The sequence below is a fragment of the Benincasa hispida genome, chromosome 11 (assembly GCF_027475165.1).
Source record: "Benincasa hispida cultivar pf3 chromosome 11, pf3_genome.v1.1, whole genome shotgun sequence".
Lineage (NCBI taxonomy): Eukaryota > Viridiplantae > Streptophyta > Magnoliopsida > Cucurbitales > Cucurbitaceae > Benincasa > Benincasa hispida.
Window position 1 is genome coordinate 57,537,689 of NC_143488.1, and position 21,956 is coordinate 57,559,644.

At 37.4% G+C, this 21,956-nt stretch overlaps 2 protein-coding genes and 1 long non-coding RNA gene across 4 annotated transcripts; 1 reads left to right on the top strand and 2 right to left on the bottom strand.

The window, feature by feature from the left end:
• Nucleotides 1-229: 229 nt before the first annotated feature.
• Nucleotides 230-2,623, bottom strand: LOC120091087 (NAD(P)-linked oxidoreductase superfamily protein). 2 transcript variants are annotated; one of them, XM_039048919.2, is made up of 9 exons: nt 2,484-2,623; nt 1,959-2,096; nt 1,820-1,870; nt 1,650-1,723; nt 1,447-1,534; nt 1,153-1,359; nt 1,002-1,073; nt 624-866; nt 230-503 (listed from the first exon to the last, which is right to left on the bottom strand). In XM_039048919.2, the coding sequence occupies exons 2-9, from the start codon at nt 2,088-2,090 to the stop codon at nt 414-416; spliced, it is 957 nt and encodes a 318-aa protein (XP_038904847.2). In that variant the 5' UTR covers nt 2,091-2,096; nt 2,484-2,623; the 3' UTR covers nt 230-413. The 2 variants fall into 2 exon arrangements, with proteins under 2 accessions (XP_038904847.2, XP_038904846.2); XM_039048918.2 differs by lacking the exon at nt 2,484-2,623 and having other exon boundaries at nt 1,959-2,120.
• Nucleotides 2,432-5,178, bottom strand: LOC120091086 (uncharacterized). Its single transcript, XM_039048917.2, has one exon. The coding sequence runs from the start codon at nt 4,328-4,330 to the stop codon at nt 2,804-2,806; it is 1,527 nt and encodes a 508-aa protein (XP_038904845.2). The 5' UTR covers nt 4,331-5,178; the 3' UTR covers nt 2,432-2,803.
• Nucleotides 5,179-5,347: 169 nt separating this feature from the next.
• LOC150032768 (uncharacterized) lies at nt 5,348-11,677 on the top strand. The gene is made up of 3 exons (XR_016524603.1): nt 5,348-5,572; nt 11,138-11,194; nt 11,380-11,677. It is a non-coding gene; the product is annotated as an uncharacterized LOC150032768 (long non-coding RNA).
• Nucleotides 11,678-21,956: the final 10,279 nt, after the last annotated feature.

A 21,956-nucleotide genomic window follows, 5' to 3' on the forward strand; every position in this document is an offset into this window, starting at 1 on the left:
AAAAGGCCCAGAGAACGAATCCAATAAACACAAGTAATCCGTACAATTTGGATTGACCCAATCTTCTGCGGGTAGCTGGCTTGGTGCCTTTACATAACTTGGACAAGGCAATATAATTGATCATATTAATTGTTATGTTGGTCTTCTTCTTTTTCGTTTAAAACTTGATCCTAATGTAATCCATACAAGAATGTAATCTGTTTCTATATTTACATGTATATAAAACATATCGAAACTTCATATTATAACTTGTTAAGAAATATCCCTGCACAAGTGCACATCAACATTTATATTACAGGTTAAGTATTTAATTGTTCAATAAAATTTCTACCAAATTCCCATTATATTCATATTTTTCTACGACTAAAATTTACACCTTCTGCTCCTCCAAGTCTCTTTTTATTCAAAACTCTTCAATCCTCGTGATCCCAAACATCAGCCACGCTCCTCAAGGGTCCAGCCTCCTTGTTCACAAATAGTTCTTCTCCGCTTAGCACTCGTTTCTAAGTCACAAAATCATACTTTTCAATATCTCTATTATATAAAACATTCAGTTGAAAACAGAGATGAGAATTCAGATGAATGCATATAAATAAAGGGTTTCAATCTTCCTGTTCTTTTACCTGATTTGGGAACCTGCAAAGAGCTTGAAAGTCCTCCACAGGAATCTCCCATCCAAACACTGCAATGTTCTCTTTAATCCTTTCCGAGTGGGTTGATTTTGGAATAGCACTAGTTCCCCTCTGCAGAGCCCACCTCACAAGAATTTGACCTGGAGTTTTGTTCAACTTCTTTGCTATCCTTTCAACTTCTTCATCGTGTATTAAGTCCCTACCTCCTCCTGAAGACCCCAGAGGCGAATAAGCCTACAAAATACAGAAATTCTATTTTCTTTCATGCCCTAAACCCTATAATCTATTTTACTATCAAATCTCCAAATGATACAGGATTGGCAGTTTCCAGATGATCATCATGTTATTCAAGTAATAAAAAAATCTTACAGTGACATGGATGCCATTTTTCTTACAAGCCTCCAGCATTTTATCATTTCTCCATCCTGGGTGCATTTCCATCTCAAGACAGAAGACGATATTGAAGTTAGTTAAGGTAAACTATCCAATATAATGTATGGGGTCTGATTCACAATCTAACCTGGCAAACCGATGGCAATGTTTGAGCAAAACGGAGTAAGTTGTCCAGCTTCTTCAAGGTAAAATTGCTAATTCCGATGTCCCTAACAAGATTTTCCTCCACAAGCTTCTCCATTTCTCTCCAAACGCCTTCCATGTCTAGGTCCAAAACTTCCCCTTCTTTGGGAGGCCTGCTGGCTCCTTCTTTAAGATGAAAAGGCCAGTGAATCTGGATGTATAAATATTCAGTTTTACATATTAAAAATGAACTTTAGTCGATATCAACCAAATTGGGGTATGTAGTCTTTAAGAATACCAATAAAAGATCGAGGTAGTCAACTTGGAGTTCTTGAAGAGCATTGTTTAATCCGATTCTAACCCTGTCTGGGGATAAGTCAGAGCACCTAAAAAAAATGCAAGCATACAGGAACCGCCAATATGAACTAAGACCGAATTTTTTTAATTATTCATTCACATTCGACATTCATTATATCTGTTCGATTTACAAACTTTGTTTACCAAAGCTTAGTGGTGACGAAGATGTCTTCCCTACGGATTCCTGCTTTAATTGCCGCTTGTAGACCAAAACCTACCTGCAAGAATTTATACACAAGTGCAACGGCAAAGTTTTGCTACCTAATTGTCATTATAGTGAAAATTAACATATAGAATCGAGGGAGAGATTTTGCCTCTTCATGAACTCCATATTCTGCAGCAGTATCGATGTGCCTATAACCAGCCTATCGGCAAAGTTTAAGTCACGTGAAATCAGTAAAAACGTGAACGAACCAGTAAACGTGAAAGCTCTACTTTTGACATAAAAAATACCTCAACAATAGCAGTGAACACAGAATCATCGGCCCGAGAACCAGATCTCCAAGTGCCTAATCCAACGGCTGGTATTCTATGGCCACTCACTAGCGTAAAATAACGCTCAGCATCTTGAACCTCCGGTGTCATAACAGCCTGTGCCATTTTTCCCCTGTATTTATTTTCTCCGATGCAGATTTACATAAATATGCACCGAAAAGGACTAGCCATATGTAGCGAAATGAAAGGGTTGTGTGCATGTCGGGCACGTTCGTGGTAAATAGGATGTGCGTGGCAAACTCTTAGAGATGCCTAGTTCCCAAGCTGGGTTGGGCTAAATGGCCTTAAAGAACTTTGTATTTTCTACGCGTGTAAAGATAAGTTCTAAACAATTGTTTGATTAGTTTAGTTGTAATCTTCACTTACCCAGTTCTTATACCATTCTTAAATTAGGTTAACTTGTGCTCAATAGTCGACATGAGACATGAAGATCTAAAAAGCTACTAATAATATTGCAAAATGAGCGAAAGAATTTCAACTTACATTGTATGGTTATGAACTACTACAAATTTAGTGGTACAAAATAGCACTGCTTAAACTAAGGGCGGAATTGCCCAAGTGTGCATCATACAGTAACCAAACCGCCCCGATGATGGCAAGTCGAATTTTCCACCTATCACCCCCGTGTTGTTTTCTTGCCTTAGATTACATCTCCAAACTTAACCAGTTCACAGAGTGCGAGAAGGAGAGTGGCAGATGAAGATTTATTGATGCATGCGTGAAGAAGCAAACATGGTTGCAAAAGTAATTTTGATTCCCAGCCGTCCGAATCCTGTAAACCAATCACCCATGTAGAGACGGACTCACCACCACTGGTGAACAAGAACTCCACTTCGCCTCAAGGAAATAAACAAATCTAAGCATTGGCCATAAGTTTTGTCATATTTTGCACTTCTCTCGCCAGGGCAACATCTCTGCCACCGATTGTAATGACACTCGAGAAATATCTCATCTATCAAGCAAATAGCACCGGTCTTGAACAATCTCGGAATCAAATCGAATTCAGTTCCTTCCACGTCCATCTTCATCACTACAAAATCCTTCTCAGTAACGGTATTTTTCAACCAGTCAGCAAAATCAAAGCCCTGAATCTCATCCACTTCACCATCGAAAGCCCCCGTTGATGCTACCGCCGGTCGAATCCTACCCATTCCCCTCCCCTTATCTTGGACCTTCTGACCTGGGTCTCTGTTAATTTCGAACGTCAAAGTTTCATTCCTTACCCAAGCTGCGTATGGCAAAAGCTTGACCCCCTTCTTTGAACTATACTGTTCATGAAAAATTTTGTCAGCTTCAATGGCATAAACTTCGAAGGTTTTGTTCTGCTTCGGATACTGCTTCCTGAACCAACTTCCTATGCTAGAGCCATAACTCCTCGCTCCAACATCAACGTAAACGTACCTCTGCTTGAAGCTTATATCAGCCATGGATGGCAGATATCTTATCTTTTGAATATTCCGCTTCAATGTAATCCATGGCTTCAGTGGCTCCTCTAAGATCAATGGCTCGGCCTTTCGGATCAATTCTTCCTTAAATCCGGGAATAGAACACTTACCATCAGACTTTGTGTGATGCGTTAACACATCACCATGACCAAGACTATCATCACTCTCCTTCGTCAGAACAATCTGGCGAAGGAAAGGCATTGAGGAATCAAGTCCGTTTATATCCTGCGATGTAACTATTTTGCAGCAATTAAACAAATCAATGAATGAGTGAAAGCTGTACGTATCTTTAGCTCTAATCTGGACAACGGCAAACCCTTCGGGTTTCAGCGTCCGAGTAATTTCCCTGGCAAAATCTGCCGGCCGGGATGACTGATCAAGGCGACCAACGCCCAAAAAAATAAAGTCAAAGGTATTATCACCGAACGGGATCTCGTGTCCTTCGCCCTTTATCACCAGAGGCTTACTGGCTTTCTTGAATATTCCAATCGAATCCGAAACCCCAATCTGTTTCAAGGAAAATACATCCTGCCCGTTGGGGGTTTCCACGCACAGAGATTTCGATTTGTGAGAAAGAAACCCTACGGAGAGCAGATCTTGAAAGATTGAAGAATAAAACTGAACGGCCTTGATCCAACCTTTACTAGTATAAAGATCACGACGCAACAGTTCTTCAGATGTGGGAGCTGCGCCATCGATTATCGCCGATGCTCTGGGATGTAAACCAGAGGCTCGATAATTGGAAATTTTGGGCGAGAAACAGAAATTTCCAGTGATACAAGACTCACCAGTGGTAATGACGACGTATGAAAAATGAGCAACTAATAAAAGTACAGGAATAAGGAGTGCCCTAACCAAATTCCTCAGAGAAAGAAACCTTCGCATGGCGGAACCCGTCGCCTTTACACTTGCCAGAGAATCAGTGCTTCAAATGCACGAGTACAGTAAAAAAAAAAACCTAAAAAATCAAGAAACAAACAAGAAAACAGATGAAGATTATCGAGAACAAAACCGAGCAGAAGTATGGTTGGCTCCGATCAAGACATTTCCAGATGAGTGGGGTCGAAAATACAGAGAGAAATTAGGGTTAAAGTGAAAACTCATGGCAGGATGTTCCCGTCGTAGCATTGGGAGGAAGATCTTTTGTAGGAGAGAATTTATGTAGGTCAAAGAAGGACAATGCATAAAGCCATTGATTGATTAACGTCTCGCTCTGAGTTGAACCAGACCGCGTTGAGTTTGTTACAGAAAAAAGAGGTTTTGAAGGTGGAGGAAAAGAGGCGAATGGGCACCGGGAACCGGTATAGCCTGTTGCCACGCGGAGGGAGGAAGGAAGAAATCGACGCTAATGGGGCCCTTTTTAATCTCTCTTCAAAAACCCAAAACTTTAGACAAATTTATAAAGACAAAATTGATTATTTCACTAAGGAGGGATTAGATAAAGATTAGAGAATAGAGACAGGAATAATATAATTAAAAGCTAAGCAAGCAAAGCAACCACCCAATTAAAGCATCAAAATGCATAAAATAATAGTGATAATTACAGTAAAGCATCAAAAGAAAAGAATAATATTAATTTAATCTAAAATGAAATCATCACACAAACGACCACTTGATTTTACACGCGTACTTAAATAATGGATAGAAACGACCATTTGATGAGTTTTATTTTAGTTGAATGAGAATAGTAATTAAATATGTTTGTATTTGGTTAAGCAAGACAAACATCTTACTAACTTGTAACTCCACTTAGAAATTAAGGTTTAAAATACAATAACTGGTCCAATCCACCCAAATTAAGTAGGGATAGGTCTATATCAAAATAATAATAATAATAAGCAAAAGCTATTTTTCTACTTTTTAATATTTTATCTATTTGTTTGTATATTTATCCATTGTGAATGGTGAGAAGTTGGCACAAAAAGGGTGCTCCTATTTTACCTAAAAAAAAAATCTTACAAACTTAAGCTTAAGCTGACCCGTGTGCTATGGTTCACGGGTGAGGAAACCATGTAGCAAACCCTGGGAAGAAGACAAGGTGTAGACTGAAGTGATGGATATCCAAATTCCCAAACCCCAAAGCCGTAGGCAGTGGGCAGACCAACCCAACCGCCAGGATAGCCATTGGTAAGACTCCAAAACTGTCCCTCTCTTTATCCGTTTTCCGTTTTTTTATACTTTTGACACTTTTGAAATGGACAATTTTGTCAGAAACAGAATTCTGGATTGTCATTTTTGCTTTTATATTATATTCTTCCTGCTTTTGCCTCTTCATAGTTCATGTCATGTATGGTGAGTAAATTAAAAACTTTAGAATTCATATGTGAAATTGAGTAACGTTCCTAAGAATGATTGAGTTAAGGAATTATGACTTGTAGAAAGTCAACAAAAGGGGGAGTTGCACCGAAAATTAGTGGTGTAATAAAAGCATAGGTGATAGATGTTTGGTTAGGGGTCCAGCTGCTTGGGTGGCATTGCGGACCCAGTTGAGTTGTTGATGAAAAAGCAAAAGTTTGTAAAAGGAAAGGAGCGCGTGAAAATTAATTAAATTCTCCACCCCCATTCAACGCTCTAATTCACTACAGCCCTTCCACTCCTCGCTCTTGGCTGTTGCCGATGGTAGGTGAGGTGCGCTATCATATCTTCTTTTGGGCGGGACCGCCCCCGGACAATCTTAGTTGCCCCAATTGCCAATGCAAAAATTAGAAGCCAAATTGTGGTATCTGTCAATTTTTACACTTTCCATTCGGAAAATAGCGAAAAAACAAATTTCACGAGCAAATTGACAATTGCTCTTCTAGTACTATATTTCACATGCTCGTATTTAATTATTCAAAATGTTATTTTTGTTGTAAAATTGAAGAGTAAAATAGGACACAATGAGAATTTATAATAATTTTACAATATTTCAGGCTATTTTCAACTTTGAAAATCAAAGATCATTCCCGCTAAAAATCAGAAAAACTTTTAAAGTTTAAAAATTCAAATGGATTAATAATAATCAAACCTTTACATAAATAATTCCCACAAAACAAGTTTTTTTTTTTTTTTTTTAATTCGTTGAAGTATGTAAGAATGTATCTGGCATGAATCAGAAGTACAAACGATTTGTGCAAGAGCTCAAAATTCACTCCAAAACTTGTGGTGCTCAATGTGAAATAGGTAGGGTTGGCAACGGGACCAGGACAGGGTCAGGAGGGTTCCCCGTCCCCATCCCTGTTGGGGGATTTTACCCCATCTCTGCCCCCACCCCCACCATTTGAAGGTGAGGACGGGGGTGAGGATTTTCCATCGGGGAAATGGGTCCCTCCGTGGAACTTTTTTTTTAATTTTTTCCTTAAAATTATATTTGGTTTTGGGCTTGGACACTCTTGTTGAGTTTAGATTGGGCTAAATTAAAAACTAGACTAAATGTAAAAAGTTAGATACTTATATATATATATATATATATATATTATATTTATTTATTTATTTAAAAATCTAATCGGAGCGGGAGCGAGGACGGGGAGGAGGCGGGGATACCCTCTCCATCTCCGTCCCATCCCCAATTTGAGCCCATTCTCGGTTAAACCCGAGATTCCCCGTCCCGATCAAGGCAAGGCCCTACAGGGAATTTTGCCAACTCTAGAAATAGGTCCCTTAGTTGGTTTGAATGCACTTCTCGATTGTACAACTCAAGATGAAGTGGGAGGAGAGGGTTTTTGTTTCTTTTGATTGTCCATTGATTTGGGGGAGTTTGCCTAAGCTTTGGCCTTGAATTGAAAAGAAAAATCCAATAATTTCATAAAGTAATTTAAATTTACCTAGATCCCAGAATGTTACACAAACACTTTCTTAATATTACTGATTGACACCTTAAAGAGCAATATCAAAGTGGTTAGGTGTTGAGTTAGGGAAGAACCTACTAACAAGATCAATATCTTGAAAATTTCCACTATGATAATTTAAAACTATTTTAAATTCTCAATTTTCAAAACTTAATTTAATTTAATTGTAACTTAAATTTAATTAAACTAAAATTCAATTTCCAAATTGAATTTTCTTAATTTTGAAATAATTTAATTTAAATAATTAATTAAACAAATTAATAAAAAAAACACATATTTCAAAACATGAATCCTTATTCATGTAATCAATATTTAAATATTTTGAACTCTCTAATTACGTTTAATTTTGTTGAAATTAAACGTTAATTATATCGAATATAATTGTACAAACCCTAAATTGAAATTGAACACTTCAATATTCAAACCCTAAATTGAAATTTGAACACTTCAAATTGAAATCCTAAATTGAATTTGAACACTTCAAATTCACTCAATATTTTAATCCAAGGTGTAATGTTTTACGAGCTAGTAGAGGGACCTTATAGACCTACATATCATGAGCTCCAACGATTTGAGATTAATCGGTTAGACTCTTTAATCCGAATTAATCAATATTTGTTAACCACCGAGACATACCACTATAGCTCGATTGTTGCACTCTCTTCACTGTAGATATATTTCTGTCCACTTAATTTAACCATAATTAGTAAGTCGACCATTCGTAGGCTGTTCGTAATAACGACTTGGTCAAATACTATTTTGCCCCCGAAATTACATATTGTTCCTTAAGTCCCACCAATCCTCTAATGAACAATTGGTTTGTGATCCAATCACAACCTCTCTACTATTTTTAAATCGGGCAGAAGTGAATTCCATCTTGCACCCTATGTCCCTAGCTATCTACCTGGTCTTACCCCTGAAATAGGAGGCTTATTGAGTTGACATTGTTAAGCCAACCCTCACCTATGCAAATCTAAGGATAATCCCAAATAAACAGGAGTTCATAGTTAGTCAGAATTCAAGTCGAGTTACCTAGGTCATCGATTTGAAACAGACGATCTTAAATAGTAAACAACGTTATAAAGTAAGAGTGACTTATTTCTTGGTCCTGGTCTTATACAAACTTATTGCATAGGACGTCCCCACTCGCATGTCTTCACATGAACGATTCAGGATCACATCGTTTGTACTATCTACAAAATGGACCGCGTCCAATAGTGTTACCATAATAAGGTTTCCAATCTTATTCATATACTATAGATCATTTTAGCTATTTATTCGAATTTGATCCATCTTTATTTCTCCACATAAAGTTTAAGTATTTGTATAATAACATGGATCTTAGTTTATTAGATTTAGTCTATACAATACAATTTACTTATTCAACAATAGTTGTATTGAATAAATGTTAATAACATCTTTATTGATAATAGAAAAATGTTTAACATTACAAACTGCAAGTTTTAAGACATACAACCCAACACAAATCCCTCTCGAGCCAAGAGAGGACGTGACCACATTTTTCAAGCCCCAGAATTAGCTCTTAAATGAGCAATTTATTTACTTACCCCGACATTAGGGAAAGAGTGAATTACGTCCTATGTAGCTGTGTTCCCACCTCCCTAATCCGGTCTTATACAAAATATTTGTATAGCATACCCCCGCTCACATGTCTCCACATGAATAATCAAGATCAGATCATTTGTAACACTTTACAACATTTGTAATATCTACAAAGTGGGTCGTATCCGTAGTGTCACATGGATAAGGTACCGAGCCTTAACCATCTATTACAGACCATTTAGGTTATCATTTAAACATGATCCACCCGTATGTCTCTACATATTTGTTTATTGGATTGAGTCTATGCTCATAAAATAACAATTATTTTAATAATAACAATTTGTTTATACAGAGTTTACAAACTACAAGAATACAAGAGAGATTTAGGACACCAATCCTGACACAACTGTCCACGTAGATTAAGCACGATGGGCTGAAATTTATTTTTCAATATCTTATGAACGAGGGAAACTCAGTGCGAGAACATGTTCTCAATATGATGGTCCTCTTCTGTTGGAATTGGTGTCCTAATTCTCTCGGAGTCTTGTTGTTTGTAATATATACACATTGTTATGAATAAAATAAGAGTTATTTTATCTGGTATTTACTCATATCCAATAAATAAAGCTCCATGGTTATCGTATGTAAACTTAAGCATGTATATGAGATATACAAGTGGATCATGCCTTAAGTGATAACCTAAATAGATCTGTAGTATAAAGATTAAAGAGGGATACCTGATCCTGGTGACACTACAGATACGACCCGCTTTGTAGAGGTTTACAAGTGTTGTGAACTACTATAGATGGTAGATCATGACTATTCATGTGGAGACATGCGAGTTGTGGTATCTTATATAAAGAGTTTATATAAGACTGGACCACGAGACGATTCGTCTCTGTATATAACGTCGTTAATACTAGAGACTACATCTTACCTAAACAACCATAGTTGACATGACCTCCATTCTGAGTGTTTTGGGAACTCCTGCCTTTGAGGGCGGTCTTTTGATTAGTATGGGTGAAAGTGGCTAGATTGCTAACTCGACATGCTTACCTTTTCGGGGACTTGTCTGATTTGGGAGCTGGGAACTCAGTTACACAAGATGGAATTCATTCCTTCCCCGAAGTAGGGGTAAGTAGATAGATTTCTCCCTTAAGGGCTGATTCTGGGGCTTGAACATAATGGCCACAACTTCTCTTTGGAAGAGAGGACTTGGTCATAGTAGAACTATGACTTATGTTCATTAGAGGGATCAGTAGCACTTAAGGAGTTAATGTAACTACAGGGGCATAACAGTTATTGGCCCAACTATACTTACGAACGATCTATGAAAGGTTATCGCATTTTTTATTGGTTGATATGGACACATAATATATTTATAGTAAGGAGAGTTCAATTGTCGGTCTTTAGTGGAGTGCCTGAAAATTAATGGATGGTAAATCCTATGACTAAAGAGTTTAGTCAGTTATTCACGTACCGTTGGAGTTTCGAGCTACAGGTCCATAAGGTCCTCTTGGTAGCTCAATGGATTCAAGCTGAGGATCAGTTCTTGGTGTTGATTTGAAATGTTCAAATTGATAAGAGGTAATTCGATTATATATTATATGATCGGTATGGTATATTAGATATATCAAATGGAGGATTAATGTAAATGAGATTTATATTAAGGACCATGGAATAGAAAAAGAGCTATTATATGTTTCATAAAATGAAATATTAAAACTATAGGTTTTAAATATAGTATGGTAAGTTGGTTATCATATATATTTATAATGATATTAATTATTAGATAATTATCTCTTTTTCTCTAATAACCAATTGAGTGGGAGGTTATTGGTGGTTTCATGGTAACTGTGAGATAAAAAGGAAAATGTTTTCCTAAATTTAGTAGTTGAATTGAGAGTTTCTATTCTCAGAAATTACTCACAGTGGTTGTCAAGTGAATTAGATTTACTAAACGACAATAGAAGAGAGACTAGATGATCGTGGAGTGTTTCTATACGATAGTCACTCAGCTGGCCGATTGGCTAAACAATCGCATAGCGTTTGTTAAACGATTGGGTATCGTTTACACAATTGTCTTCCTTCGGTCTCGTCCTTTAACCAAGTTCACAAAGAGCCCACACTTCTGGATTCTCACACCGAGAATACCAAGGTAGCCATTGTGGTGGTGTCGTACTCAACTTGACATTGTCGAGGTTTATTGGAGGTCGTTCATTGAGTTCGCGGTGTTCGTGTGATGGTTGCCGATTGTTCGTGATCTTTGAGATCGCTGAGTTTGAGTGTTCGTGTGTTGCAGTATTGGAGTATGTTCGAGCGTTCGTGATCAAGGGAGATTGAAGATGAGTCTTCAAAGGTATGTATAATTCTATCCCTTGATTGTTTAGTAAAGCATGCAGTAATTTCGTTTTGTGCATAGCTTGTATGTTTCCGTTTCTTGACTGTAATTGTTGTTGTTCAAATACAATTGAAATTTGGAACGATCATTCCGCTGTTCATGGAAATCCTCACGTCCAATTTCCTTCAATTTCAACGTTGCAGATATGAATGAGTCCGTCATTGATAAGGCCAGTCAAGTTAGTTTTATTCTGGAATCTCTTTCAAACTGCTGTTATAAACAAGCTTGACTACAACCTTACTACCCTCATAAACAAGCTACAGACTTACGAGTCCTTGATGAAAGTTGAAGTAATAGGTGTTCGCCTGTGTACTGTATTTCTCTATTCCGTTTTGTGTTTTTTCAAAACAAAACCGAAGTAACAGGCGATCACTTGTTTTCGCTGGGGATTCGATCCCTTCGGTCTATAAATTAATTAATAATAGTTGATATTAAACCTAATCTTTAGTGAGTAACTACAACTAATTTTATGGTTTATTAATATATTATCAAATACATTTTTAACAATTGTTTAAATTAGAATTTAATTTCTGAATCTGTTATCACACGCATATCTGAAAAACATGCAATAAACTCTATTTTCATTAATCCCTTTGGTTTCAAAATTATGCTTTCAATTGCATACCAAATCAACTTTTATTTTTGCAAATTTAATATATAATAATTTAGACTATATACAATAAATAACAATTTAATCTCTAATTGTGAAACATTCGGTCAAAATTAAGTGTTGATATATCTAATAGCTTAGTCTTTGTTTCTTATAAATGCGTTTTATCCCATACTAATTTGTCGATTTACTTGAGTAAGAAGTCTCACTTAATTTTAACAATATATTATTTTCAAAAAAAAGAAAAAAGAAAAAGAAAACAATATATTTTCACGCAGTAATGAAAGTGAAACATATTTCTATAGCTAATTTTTTAACTCGTGCTTGGTACCATTTTTAGAATGTAGTTCTAAATTTTAAAACAAATCAGTGTATTTAGTAGTATATCCGTAACCAAGAAAAGAATTGCAGTAGTTACTCAAATATTATTAATTTATTTATTAACATGTTTTATGTCATAATTTTGTATAATAATTTATAACTTAGTAGGTTAAAAATATTCTAATTTTAACATAAATAAAGTGAGATTAGAGCAGAAAATAGTTAATTATCAAGATTTTATGTCAATAGTATAATTATGTCTTTTCTGATTTCAAATTTTCAATTTAAAAAAGACTAAAACATAAAGGTGGTGTTGCCCGAATTTATATGATTTAAACCGCTACAAACTTTTAATAACATATAATATAACTAAATTTACTAGATTTAGTCCATATTTTTCTTACTCAATTAGTTAAAATATGATTAATCGAAAGTCAAAAGGTCTGAATTCTAAAATCTTGTTAAACTAAAATATAATTACAAATAATAATTATTAAGAAAAAGTACAAACATAACGATGGAGTAGAAAGCAGGAACGTGAGGAGAAGGGCTTGGATGTCGATGGGGGTGGCTGGGTGACCGTAGCACGTGCGTTCAATTATTTCGCACTACCAAATTATTCAAATTGGTGACAAATATTTGCATTATTTGATGAATGGCATTTATAAAGGCACAAACTAATGTCATTGGATGGTCAACAAAAGTAATGATGGTGAGGGGTCGCTAAAAATATTTAAAATGAATCCAACTCTATAATCTATTGATTGGGAAATTGTTCGTTTGATTGTAGTTCATTGAATGAGCCTGAGGATGCTATTTTAGAGATATTTTGATGATTGAGAGTTGTACGCAAATGAATAGTGGATATCATAGGTAGGAATTGTCATTGTCATATGGACTATGGAGCAATTTCTGTGGCCTATTGGCCCTATTCCACATCTAGATATAATGAAAGATAATTCTTATAGCATGATTAGTATTAAATAGTATAAATAACAAACAAGAAACCAGAAGATGGCTCGATTATAAAATATATATGTTGTAGTTTGAATGTATGTTTAATTGAGGGCCTGAGGAAGTGTTGGCCTGGGCCACTTTATGCAAAAGAGACCCTAAGCTTAGTCTACACAGAAAATCGAGTATCTTTATGGGCTTCCACTTTCTCTAAAAACATTGTGCGCTTCAACTCTGAAATGGGCCTCTTTTTCTCTGGACTAGCCCAATAATATTCATCATATTTCTATTTTTGTGCAAATAGCTACAATTGAAGATAAAATTGGAAAGATATTATAATTTTTAAAAATATTTATTAAAATTAGTTTCGAAAATAATTATGAACGTATAGTAGTTGTGGTGATGTGATTGAGGAGTTTTTTTGTTCGAGTGTTGAACACTCAATCGACATATTTTAATTTTTGGTCGAGTGTTCAACATATTTTAATTTTTTTTAAATATTTTATGGAATGTTCGAGTATTGAAAACTCGATACACCTCTCTCCTTTTAAATTTACTCTTCCTTTCCTTTTTCTTAATTGAAATATATATATATATATATATTTTATACTCTTACTTTTTCTTTCATTTTTTAATAGAAAAAATATACTTTATAAAATTTACCGTCTTATTGTTGGGGTCGATGCCCTAAAATCTCGTATCCTGTAGTTTATAAACAGTTTGTATGAACGCTTGGTGTTGTTAATATAGATATTTACTTCACATCTTGAATTTTTGCTCAGTTACTTGTTTTATTTGCTTTACCACAAACCAATAAACATAAAATCCTTGGTTAGCTGTATGCGACTCAAGTATGTATGTGGTGACATACAAGTGGATCATGTCTTAAGTGAAAATCAGAATGATCATGACTCACGCAACTACACAAGATGGAATTCACTCCTTCCCCAATGCAAGGGTAAGTAGATAGATAACTTCCTTAAGGACTGATTCCAAGGCTTGAACAATGTGGCGCCACACACCTTCTCTTGGCCCGAGAGATGTTCAGACATAGTTAGACTATGTTGTATTGTTCATTAGAGGAATCAATGGTACTTAAGGAGTAAGATGTAACTATAGGGGTAAAACGGTAATTTGACCAAGTTGTACTTACGAGCATCTATGAAGGGTCATCGTACTCATGATTGGTTATATCCGATGGACATAGAAATATGTCTGTGGTAAGAAGAGTTCAGCTGTTGGTCTTTAGAGGAATTCCTGACAGTTAACGGATGGTGGATCTCGTGGCTAAAGAGTTTAGTCAGATATTCACGGACCGTTGGAGCTTCGAGCCACAAGTCCATTAGGTCCCCTGGGTAGCTTGAATAAAGTTGAGAACCAGTGTTTGGGTTAATTTGAAATGTTCAAATTGACAAGAGAAAGTTCGATTATATATGATATAATTGGCTAAATGTATGAGATACATTATTTTGGAGGAAATTAGATATAAATATGATTTATATCAAGTAGAGGAGAAAATACTATAGTAGATATGTGATATCAAAACTATAGGTTAAAAATATAATACGATTATATTTATTAATATTTTAGTTGGTTAATTATATGATAATTAACCCAAAAAATCACGTTTGGACGTGGGTTAGTGGGGCAACGTCGGTTATTGTAACCGATGGATTAAAATGAAAATAGTTTTCATTTTGAATCACTCGTCCGAAAAAGATAGAAGATCGCATTGGTGAATCGTTAACGATCGCTTAAAAGAATCGAGAGCCTATACGATAGTCGCTATTCGTCTAGACGATTGTCCATCTCGCGCCTAAACGATCGCACACTAGTTCCTACACGATTGTGTAGTGTTTCCTAAACGATAAGCATCGTGCTATGCGATGGCGCCTTTTTCCCTCCCACTTACTTATCGCCTACACGATCCATGCTTCCTCTTTCATCTACCAAATTTACCAAAGATCACGCTTTGGGTTTTTACTCCGAGAATACCCGGGGCTCTTTTCTGGTGGTGTCGTCCCTGCGGCGTTCGTGTTCGTGCTGCTGTAGTTGACGATTTTGTTGGGCATTGGTAGATTGCGTGGAGGTTTCCGCTGCATTGAGTTCCGAAGATTGAAGATTGTCTTCAACTGGTATGACACTCTCTCCCTTATTATATCTTGTTTATAGCATGTCGTTAATTAAGATTTGATTGCATAATTGTACGTTTGAATGTATATTGTTGTATTACGGTCACTGTAAGATCAGAGCGATCCGAACACGCTCATGGAACTCTTCGATAAGAGATCCTTCAATTGGTATCAGAGTCAGGTTCTGATACTTCGATTTCATTTATTGCAATGAAATGACAATTACGTTCGTGGTGGATGCATTTCTACACTGTTTAATAGTTAAATTTGCTGTGGATTTGCGGGATTCATGGATGTTTTGGGGATGATTAGCCTCGGTTTGATTTAGATCCTTTTATATTTGCGATTATTTGTAAAGGCCCCTGCGTTTTTGGGCATTAATAATCGTTATCGAGTCTGTATTCAAAGTTTGTTTGAAGTTTTGAGTTGTTCGTTGAAGAAGTTCTGGGCAAGCATTTCTGTTCTTCGAGGAAGGAGGCGATCTAGGGTTGATCGCATCATGCAGAAGATGTGGTACGCGATTGTTGTTGATCGCATCGTGCAGAAGATGTGGTACGCGATTGTTGTTGATCGCATCGTGCAGAAGATGTGGTATGCAATCGCTGTTGATCGCATCGTAAAGACGATGGAGTACGCGATCGTTGTTGAATGCATCGGTTAAACAATGGTGTATGCGATCAAGAGTTGATCGTATCATTTTGACGATCGGGTAGACGATCGTTGAGTATCGCATCGTGTAGACGATGAAATGCATATGTATCGTTTAACGCGCACGCGTACTGGACGATCGTTTAGGTCAGCAAGCTTCATCGCTTAGTAACTGACTAAATGATCGCTTAGTAACGCAATGTAAATCGTTTACCTGTCGTCGCGCTACGCGATCGCATAGGTGATCAGGCTTCGCAGCCTCGTCGTCGTCTACGCGATCGTTTAATTATGCTCCTATCGTCTAGTGCGCGCTGAACGATCGTCTACCTACGACGTTTGCTATACGATGAAGACCTCCTAGCGGTTCAAAGACCCGGTTCACCTGTGAACCGGTTTGCTCGATGAAAAATGTAGTAGATAGGCTTTTTTCATTCCAGTTTTTGTAAAGGCCCATCCCGGTCCATTAATCCTTTATTTATTACATGCGATGTATGTTTTTTATATGTCATATGGTATGCACATATAATAAATTCCACCTTAGGTTATGCAGTGATCATGCATCATCTCTTTCATGTAATTGTTATAATTTAGAGAAGTGTGATCTTAATTATGTAAGAGCATGCTTATGCATCATATAATATAAGAGTTATATTTATGCATGCATAAAATGCATTGATATGCACCATCTTTATATTATAATTGTTATAGTATAAGGGTGAATGATAGCATGTTTGCTAGGTTGTTATGCGTTATATAAAAGTTATATATAGTAATGACCGGAAATTGCATGAAGCATGACGCATAGGTTACTTTATAATTGTTATAAACACCTCGTCGTGCATAATGTTTTTAGTTGTTTCTTTTTAAAAGTTAAAGAGAAATTAGAACTAAAAGAAATAAAAAAGACATGCATGCTCACTTAGGTTTAATTCATGGTTTTAAAGTGTTTAAAACTTGGATCACATAGACCTAAGATCATGGTTCTAATATGATTAGCAACCTTAAGGCTTTAATCTTTTAATCAGTCTAATAGGATTAAATTGACTAATAAAAGGTTAAAGTGTAGCAAATCTATCTATAAGGGACCTTTTGTATAAAGTGGGTTCTGTCTAGGCTGGGGTATTTAAGTTGACAGAAACGTAAAACCCCTACCTGAGAATTTACCTCAAAAGGTGAATTAGATAGATTTGATGCATGCATGCAAGTTAATGACAGTCCATTAAAGTATTTAAATGAGACTGCTTGAACTTGTTCATATTTCATAGACAAACGTTGTTTATGAGTAGAGTTTAAAAAGATGACTTAGACTAAAATCAGTAGCCAGATTGTTTAGGTTAATGAACCTTAGGTAGAACATTTAGTGGGAGGTATTTGCGGTATAAGATGCTTCACTTAAACCTTTCATGTTTCTCCTAAATAGTCCACACCGTGAGATCTACCCTCGGCCCTGCGACACCTTTGGCATGGCCCCTAACAGATGGTGTTTGGGCAGGTCAATATTAAGGTGGATGGAGAGAGTGTTCATAGTAAGTGGGAGCGGAAAGTGTGACAACATATCCCTCGATCTTTCTCGTTAGGTTGAATAAAGTTATTGCGCATCGCCTCGAGGAACCTGGGAGTGTCCCCCTAAAGGATGGCAGTTTTGATCTTCTTTATTTGATCTTCTGTAAGAGGATAAGGTAACTTAGTCTCTTGTCCTAATATGCTTCTTCCCTACGGTGGGCTCATTAGGGCGGGACTCTGGCATCGAAAGCGAGGGGTTATACTTACACGGAATAGTTAAAGGTTAAGGATTCTAGACCAAAAAATGGTGGCTATTAGGTTCAGTTCCAAGAGTTGGTTCCGCCTAATGGTTGAGAATGTCTCATCCCAGCGAAGGGGCAACTGATCACCCCATCGGTGACGTTTGTCCTGCCTCACTGGGGCATCATTGCAAACTAGAAGTCTATATCTTAGGGTACTTGAAACTGTTTTACAAAACTGATTGGTTTAAAAGTGGTTTAGCAAAATTTAATAAAGTTTTGTTCGTATTTTCAATAGTTTTTTTTAAAATGGCAACAACCACGTTGGCATTACTAAGCGCCGAAAAACTTACTGGCGATAATTTCGCAACTTGGAAACATATGATCACGATGATCCTGATCATCGAGGATCTCATGTTCGCTCTCACGGAGGCTTGTCCTTCTATTCCAGCTCCGTATGTCTCTCGAAATGTTCGGGAGGCATACGAGCGATGGACAAGGGTGAATGAAAAGGCCCGAGCCTACATCTTGGCAAGTCTTTCTAAAGTCTTGGCCAAGAAACATGAGCCTATGGTCTCAGCGCGTGAGATCATGGAGTCCCTGCGGGGAATGTTTGGACAACCGTCTGAACAACTTATGCATAAGGCTCTTAAATTCATATTCAACTCTAAAATGGAAAAAAGGCACCTCTGTTGGTGAACATGTGCTAAACATGATGGTCAACTTTAATGTGGCGGAGTTGAATGAGTCTACCATTGATGAGGGCAGCCAGGTTAGCATAATCCTGCATTCTTTTCCAGAGAGCTTCCTGCACTTTGTTAGTAATGTGATTCTTAACAAAGTGAAATATAACCTTACAACTCTTCTCAATGAGTTATAGACCTACCAATCTTGATTGAAAAGTAAGGAGAGGCAAAAGGGTGAGGCAAATGTTGCTTCATCCTCTAGAACGTTCCATAGAGGTTTGACCTCAGGAACGAAGTCTGCACCTTCTGCTTCTAACTCTGCAAAGAGGAAGAAGAAGAAAGGTGGTAAGGGAAAAGGGAAGACACTTGCTAACCCACCACCTATTGCCCCAAGAAGGCGTCCACAGGTTGTTAAGGGAAATTGTTTCCACTGCAACCAAGATGGACACTGGAGGAGGAACTGTCCTCGGTATCTGAAAGAGAAGAAAGCAACCAAGGCTAAATCCAAGGCCGATAAAGGTAAATGTGATTTACTTGTTCTTCAAACTTGTTTAGTGAAGAATGATGATTCTGCCTGGATAATTGATTCGGGCGCCCCTAACCATGTTTGTTCTTCTTTTCAGGGGATTAAATCTTGGCGACAGTTGGAGGCTGGTGAGATGACGATGCGAGTAGGCACTGGGCACGTCGTCTCAGTTGTGGCAGTGGGAGGACTCCAGTTAGCTTTACAAAATAGGTTTCTTATTTTAAATGATGTATATATTGTTCTCGAACTAAAGAGGAACTTCATTTCTATAAAGTGTTTATTGCAGTGTAAATATACTATCTCGTTTAATGTGGATAAAGCATTTATTCATAAAGACAGTGTATCTATTTGCACAGCAAATCTGGAATCGAATTTATATGTGCTAAGGCCGTTAGCCATTAATTCCCTCTATAATACTGAATTGTTCAGAACTGTCATAACTCAAACAAAATGTTGACGAATTTCTCCAAAAGAAAATGCCCAACTTTGGCATCTTCGTTTAGGGCACATCAATCTCAATAGAATTGAGAGATTGGTAAAGAATGGACTTCTAAGTGAGTTAGAAGAACATTCTTTACCAGTGTGCGAGTCTTTCCTTGAGGGTAAGATGACTAAACGATCTTTTACTGGAAAAGGTTATAGAACCAAGGAGCCTCTTAAGTTAGTACATTCTGACCTTTGTGGTCATATGAATGTGCGAGTCCGAGGTGGCTATGAGTATTTTATCAGTTTCACTGATGATTACTCAAGGTACGGGTATGTTTATCTTATGCAGCGGAAGTCTGAATCTTTTGAAAAGTTTAAAGAGTTCAAGGTCGAAGTTGAAAACGCATTAGATAGACAGATTAAAAAACTTCGATCAAATCGAGGTGGAGAGTTTTTGGACTCGACATTCCAGGACTATTTGATAGAACATGGAATCGTTTCCCAACTCTCAGCCTCGGGTACATCTCAGCAGAATGGTATAGCAGAGAGGAGAAATAGAACCTTGTTAGACATGGTTCGCTCGATGATGAATTACGCTTCCTTATCGGACTCGTTTTGGGGTTTCGAAGTGGAGACTGCGGTATACATACTCGACTATGTTCCCTCCAAGAATGTTACAAGAATACCTCTGGAGTTGTGGAACGGGCGTAAAGCTAGTTTACGTCACTTCCGCATTTGGGTTGCCTTGCACATGTGCTTGAGGCTAATCCCAAGAAGTTGGAACCAAGGTCGAGGTTATGCCTCTTTGTAGACTACTCCAAAGGTACATGAGGAGGTTATTTTTATGATCCGACGGAAAATAAGGTGTTTGTTTCAGCAAATGCTACTTTTCTGGACGAGGATCATATAAGGGAGCATAGTCCACAAAACAAAGTCGTGTTGCGTGAGCTTTCCAATGAAATTACCCCAAAGTCATGAAGAGCCTGCTACATCAACAAGAGTTGTTGATGGAAGTTCATCCAGTAGGTCAGTTCCACCTCAAGAGTTGAGAGAATGTCGACGTAGTGAGAGGGTTGCGAACCCACCCATTTGCTATTTGGGTTTCACGAAAATCCTAACTATGGTAGCAAATGTCGACGTTGAGGACTCGTTGTCTTATAAGAAGGAAATAGAGGATGTTGATCGGGACGAATGGGTTAAGGCCATGGATCTCGAGATGGAGTCGATGTACTTCAACTCAGTATGAGATCTTGTAGATCAATCTGATGGGGTAAGACCTATAGGTTGTAAATAGATTTATAAGCACAAACAGGGTGCTGATGGGAAGGTACAGACCTTCAAGGCTCGACTTGTGGTAAAGGGTTATACCCAGGTAGAAGGAGCCGACCATGAGGAGACTTTCTCGGTTGTTGCCATGTTAAAGTCGATCCGTATCCTCCTGTCCATTGCAGCTTATTATAATTATGAGATCTGAAAAATGGACGTCAAGACGGCCTTTCTGAATGCCAATCTTGAGGAGACCATTTATATGGTGCAACCCGAGGGATTCATAGCCCAAGGTCAAAAGCAAAAGGTTTGCAAACTAAATCGGTCCATTTATAGAATGAAACAGGCGTCTCGATCTTGGAACATACGTTTGATACTACGATCAAGTCGTATGGCTTTGACCAAAACGTTGATGAACCTTGTGTTTACAAGAAGATCATCAACGCTTCAGTAGTCTTTTTAATGTTATACATAGACGATATCCTACTCATTGGGAATGATGTAGGTCTACTGGCTACAGTTAAAAACTAGCTAGCGACCCAATTTCGAATGAAAGATTTGGGAGAGGCTCAATTTGTTATAGGTATATAGTTCTTTTGAGATCGTAAGAAAAAAATGCTACCATTGTCTCAGGCATCGTACATTGACAAGATGTTACTCAAGTACTCAATGCAGGACTCTAAGAGAGGCCTACTGTCGTTCATGCATGTTGTCACTTTGTCTAAGGACATGTGTCCTAAGACGCCTCAAGAGGTTGAGGAGGTGAGACAGATCAGTCTAACCCAGACCATTTTAATGTTGTTGACCCATTTACGAAGGCTCTCACGACTACAGTGTTTGAGGGTCACCTACGGAGCATGGGTCTACAGGATCGTCCCCGGTTGGACTAGGGCAAGTGGGAGATTTTCTTGTACTGGGCTTTTATGCCCTAGTTTATTGTTTTGTACTAGTTTTTTGTACACCCCACTTCGCTTTAGGATAAGTGGGAGATTGTTGGGGTTGATGCCTTAAAGTCTCGTGTCCTGTAGTTTGTAAACAGTTTGTACGAACGCTTGTGTTGTTAATATATGATATTTACTTCACATCTTAAATTTTTGCTCAGTTGCTTGTTTTATTTGCTTTACCACAAACCAATAAACATAAAATCCCTGGTTATCTGTATGTGACTCAAGCATGTATATGGTGAAATACAAGTGGATCATGTCTTGAGTGATAACCAAAATGGTCTGTAGTATATGGATATAGAAGGGAAACCTTATCCTGGTAACGCTACGGACGCGACCCACTTTGTGGAATGGTCACAAGTGTTGTGACTTATCACAGATGGTCTGATCCTGATCATTCGCATTGGGGACATGCGAGTGGGGGCGTCTTATATAAAGAGTTTGTATAAGACCTGACCACGATGT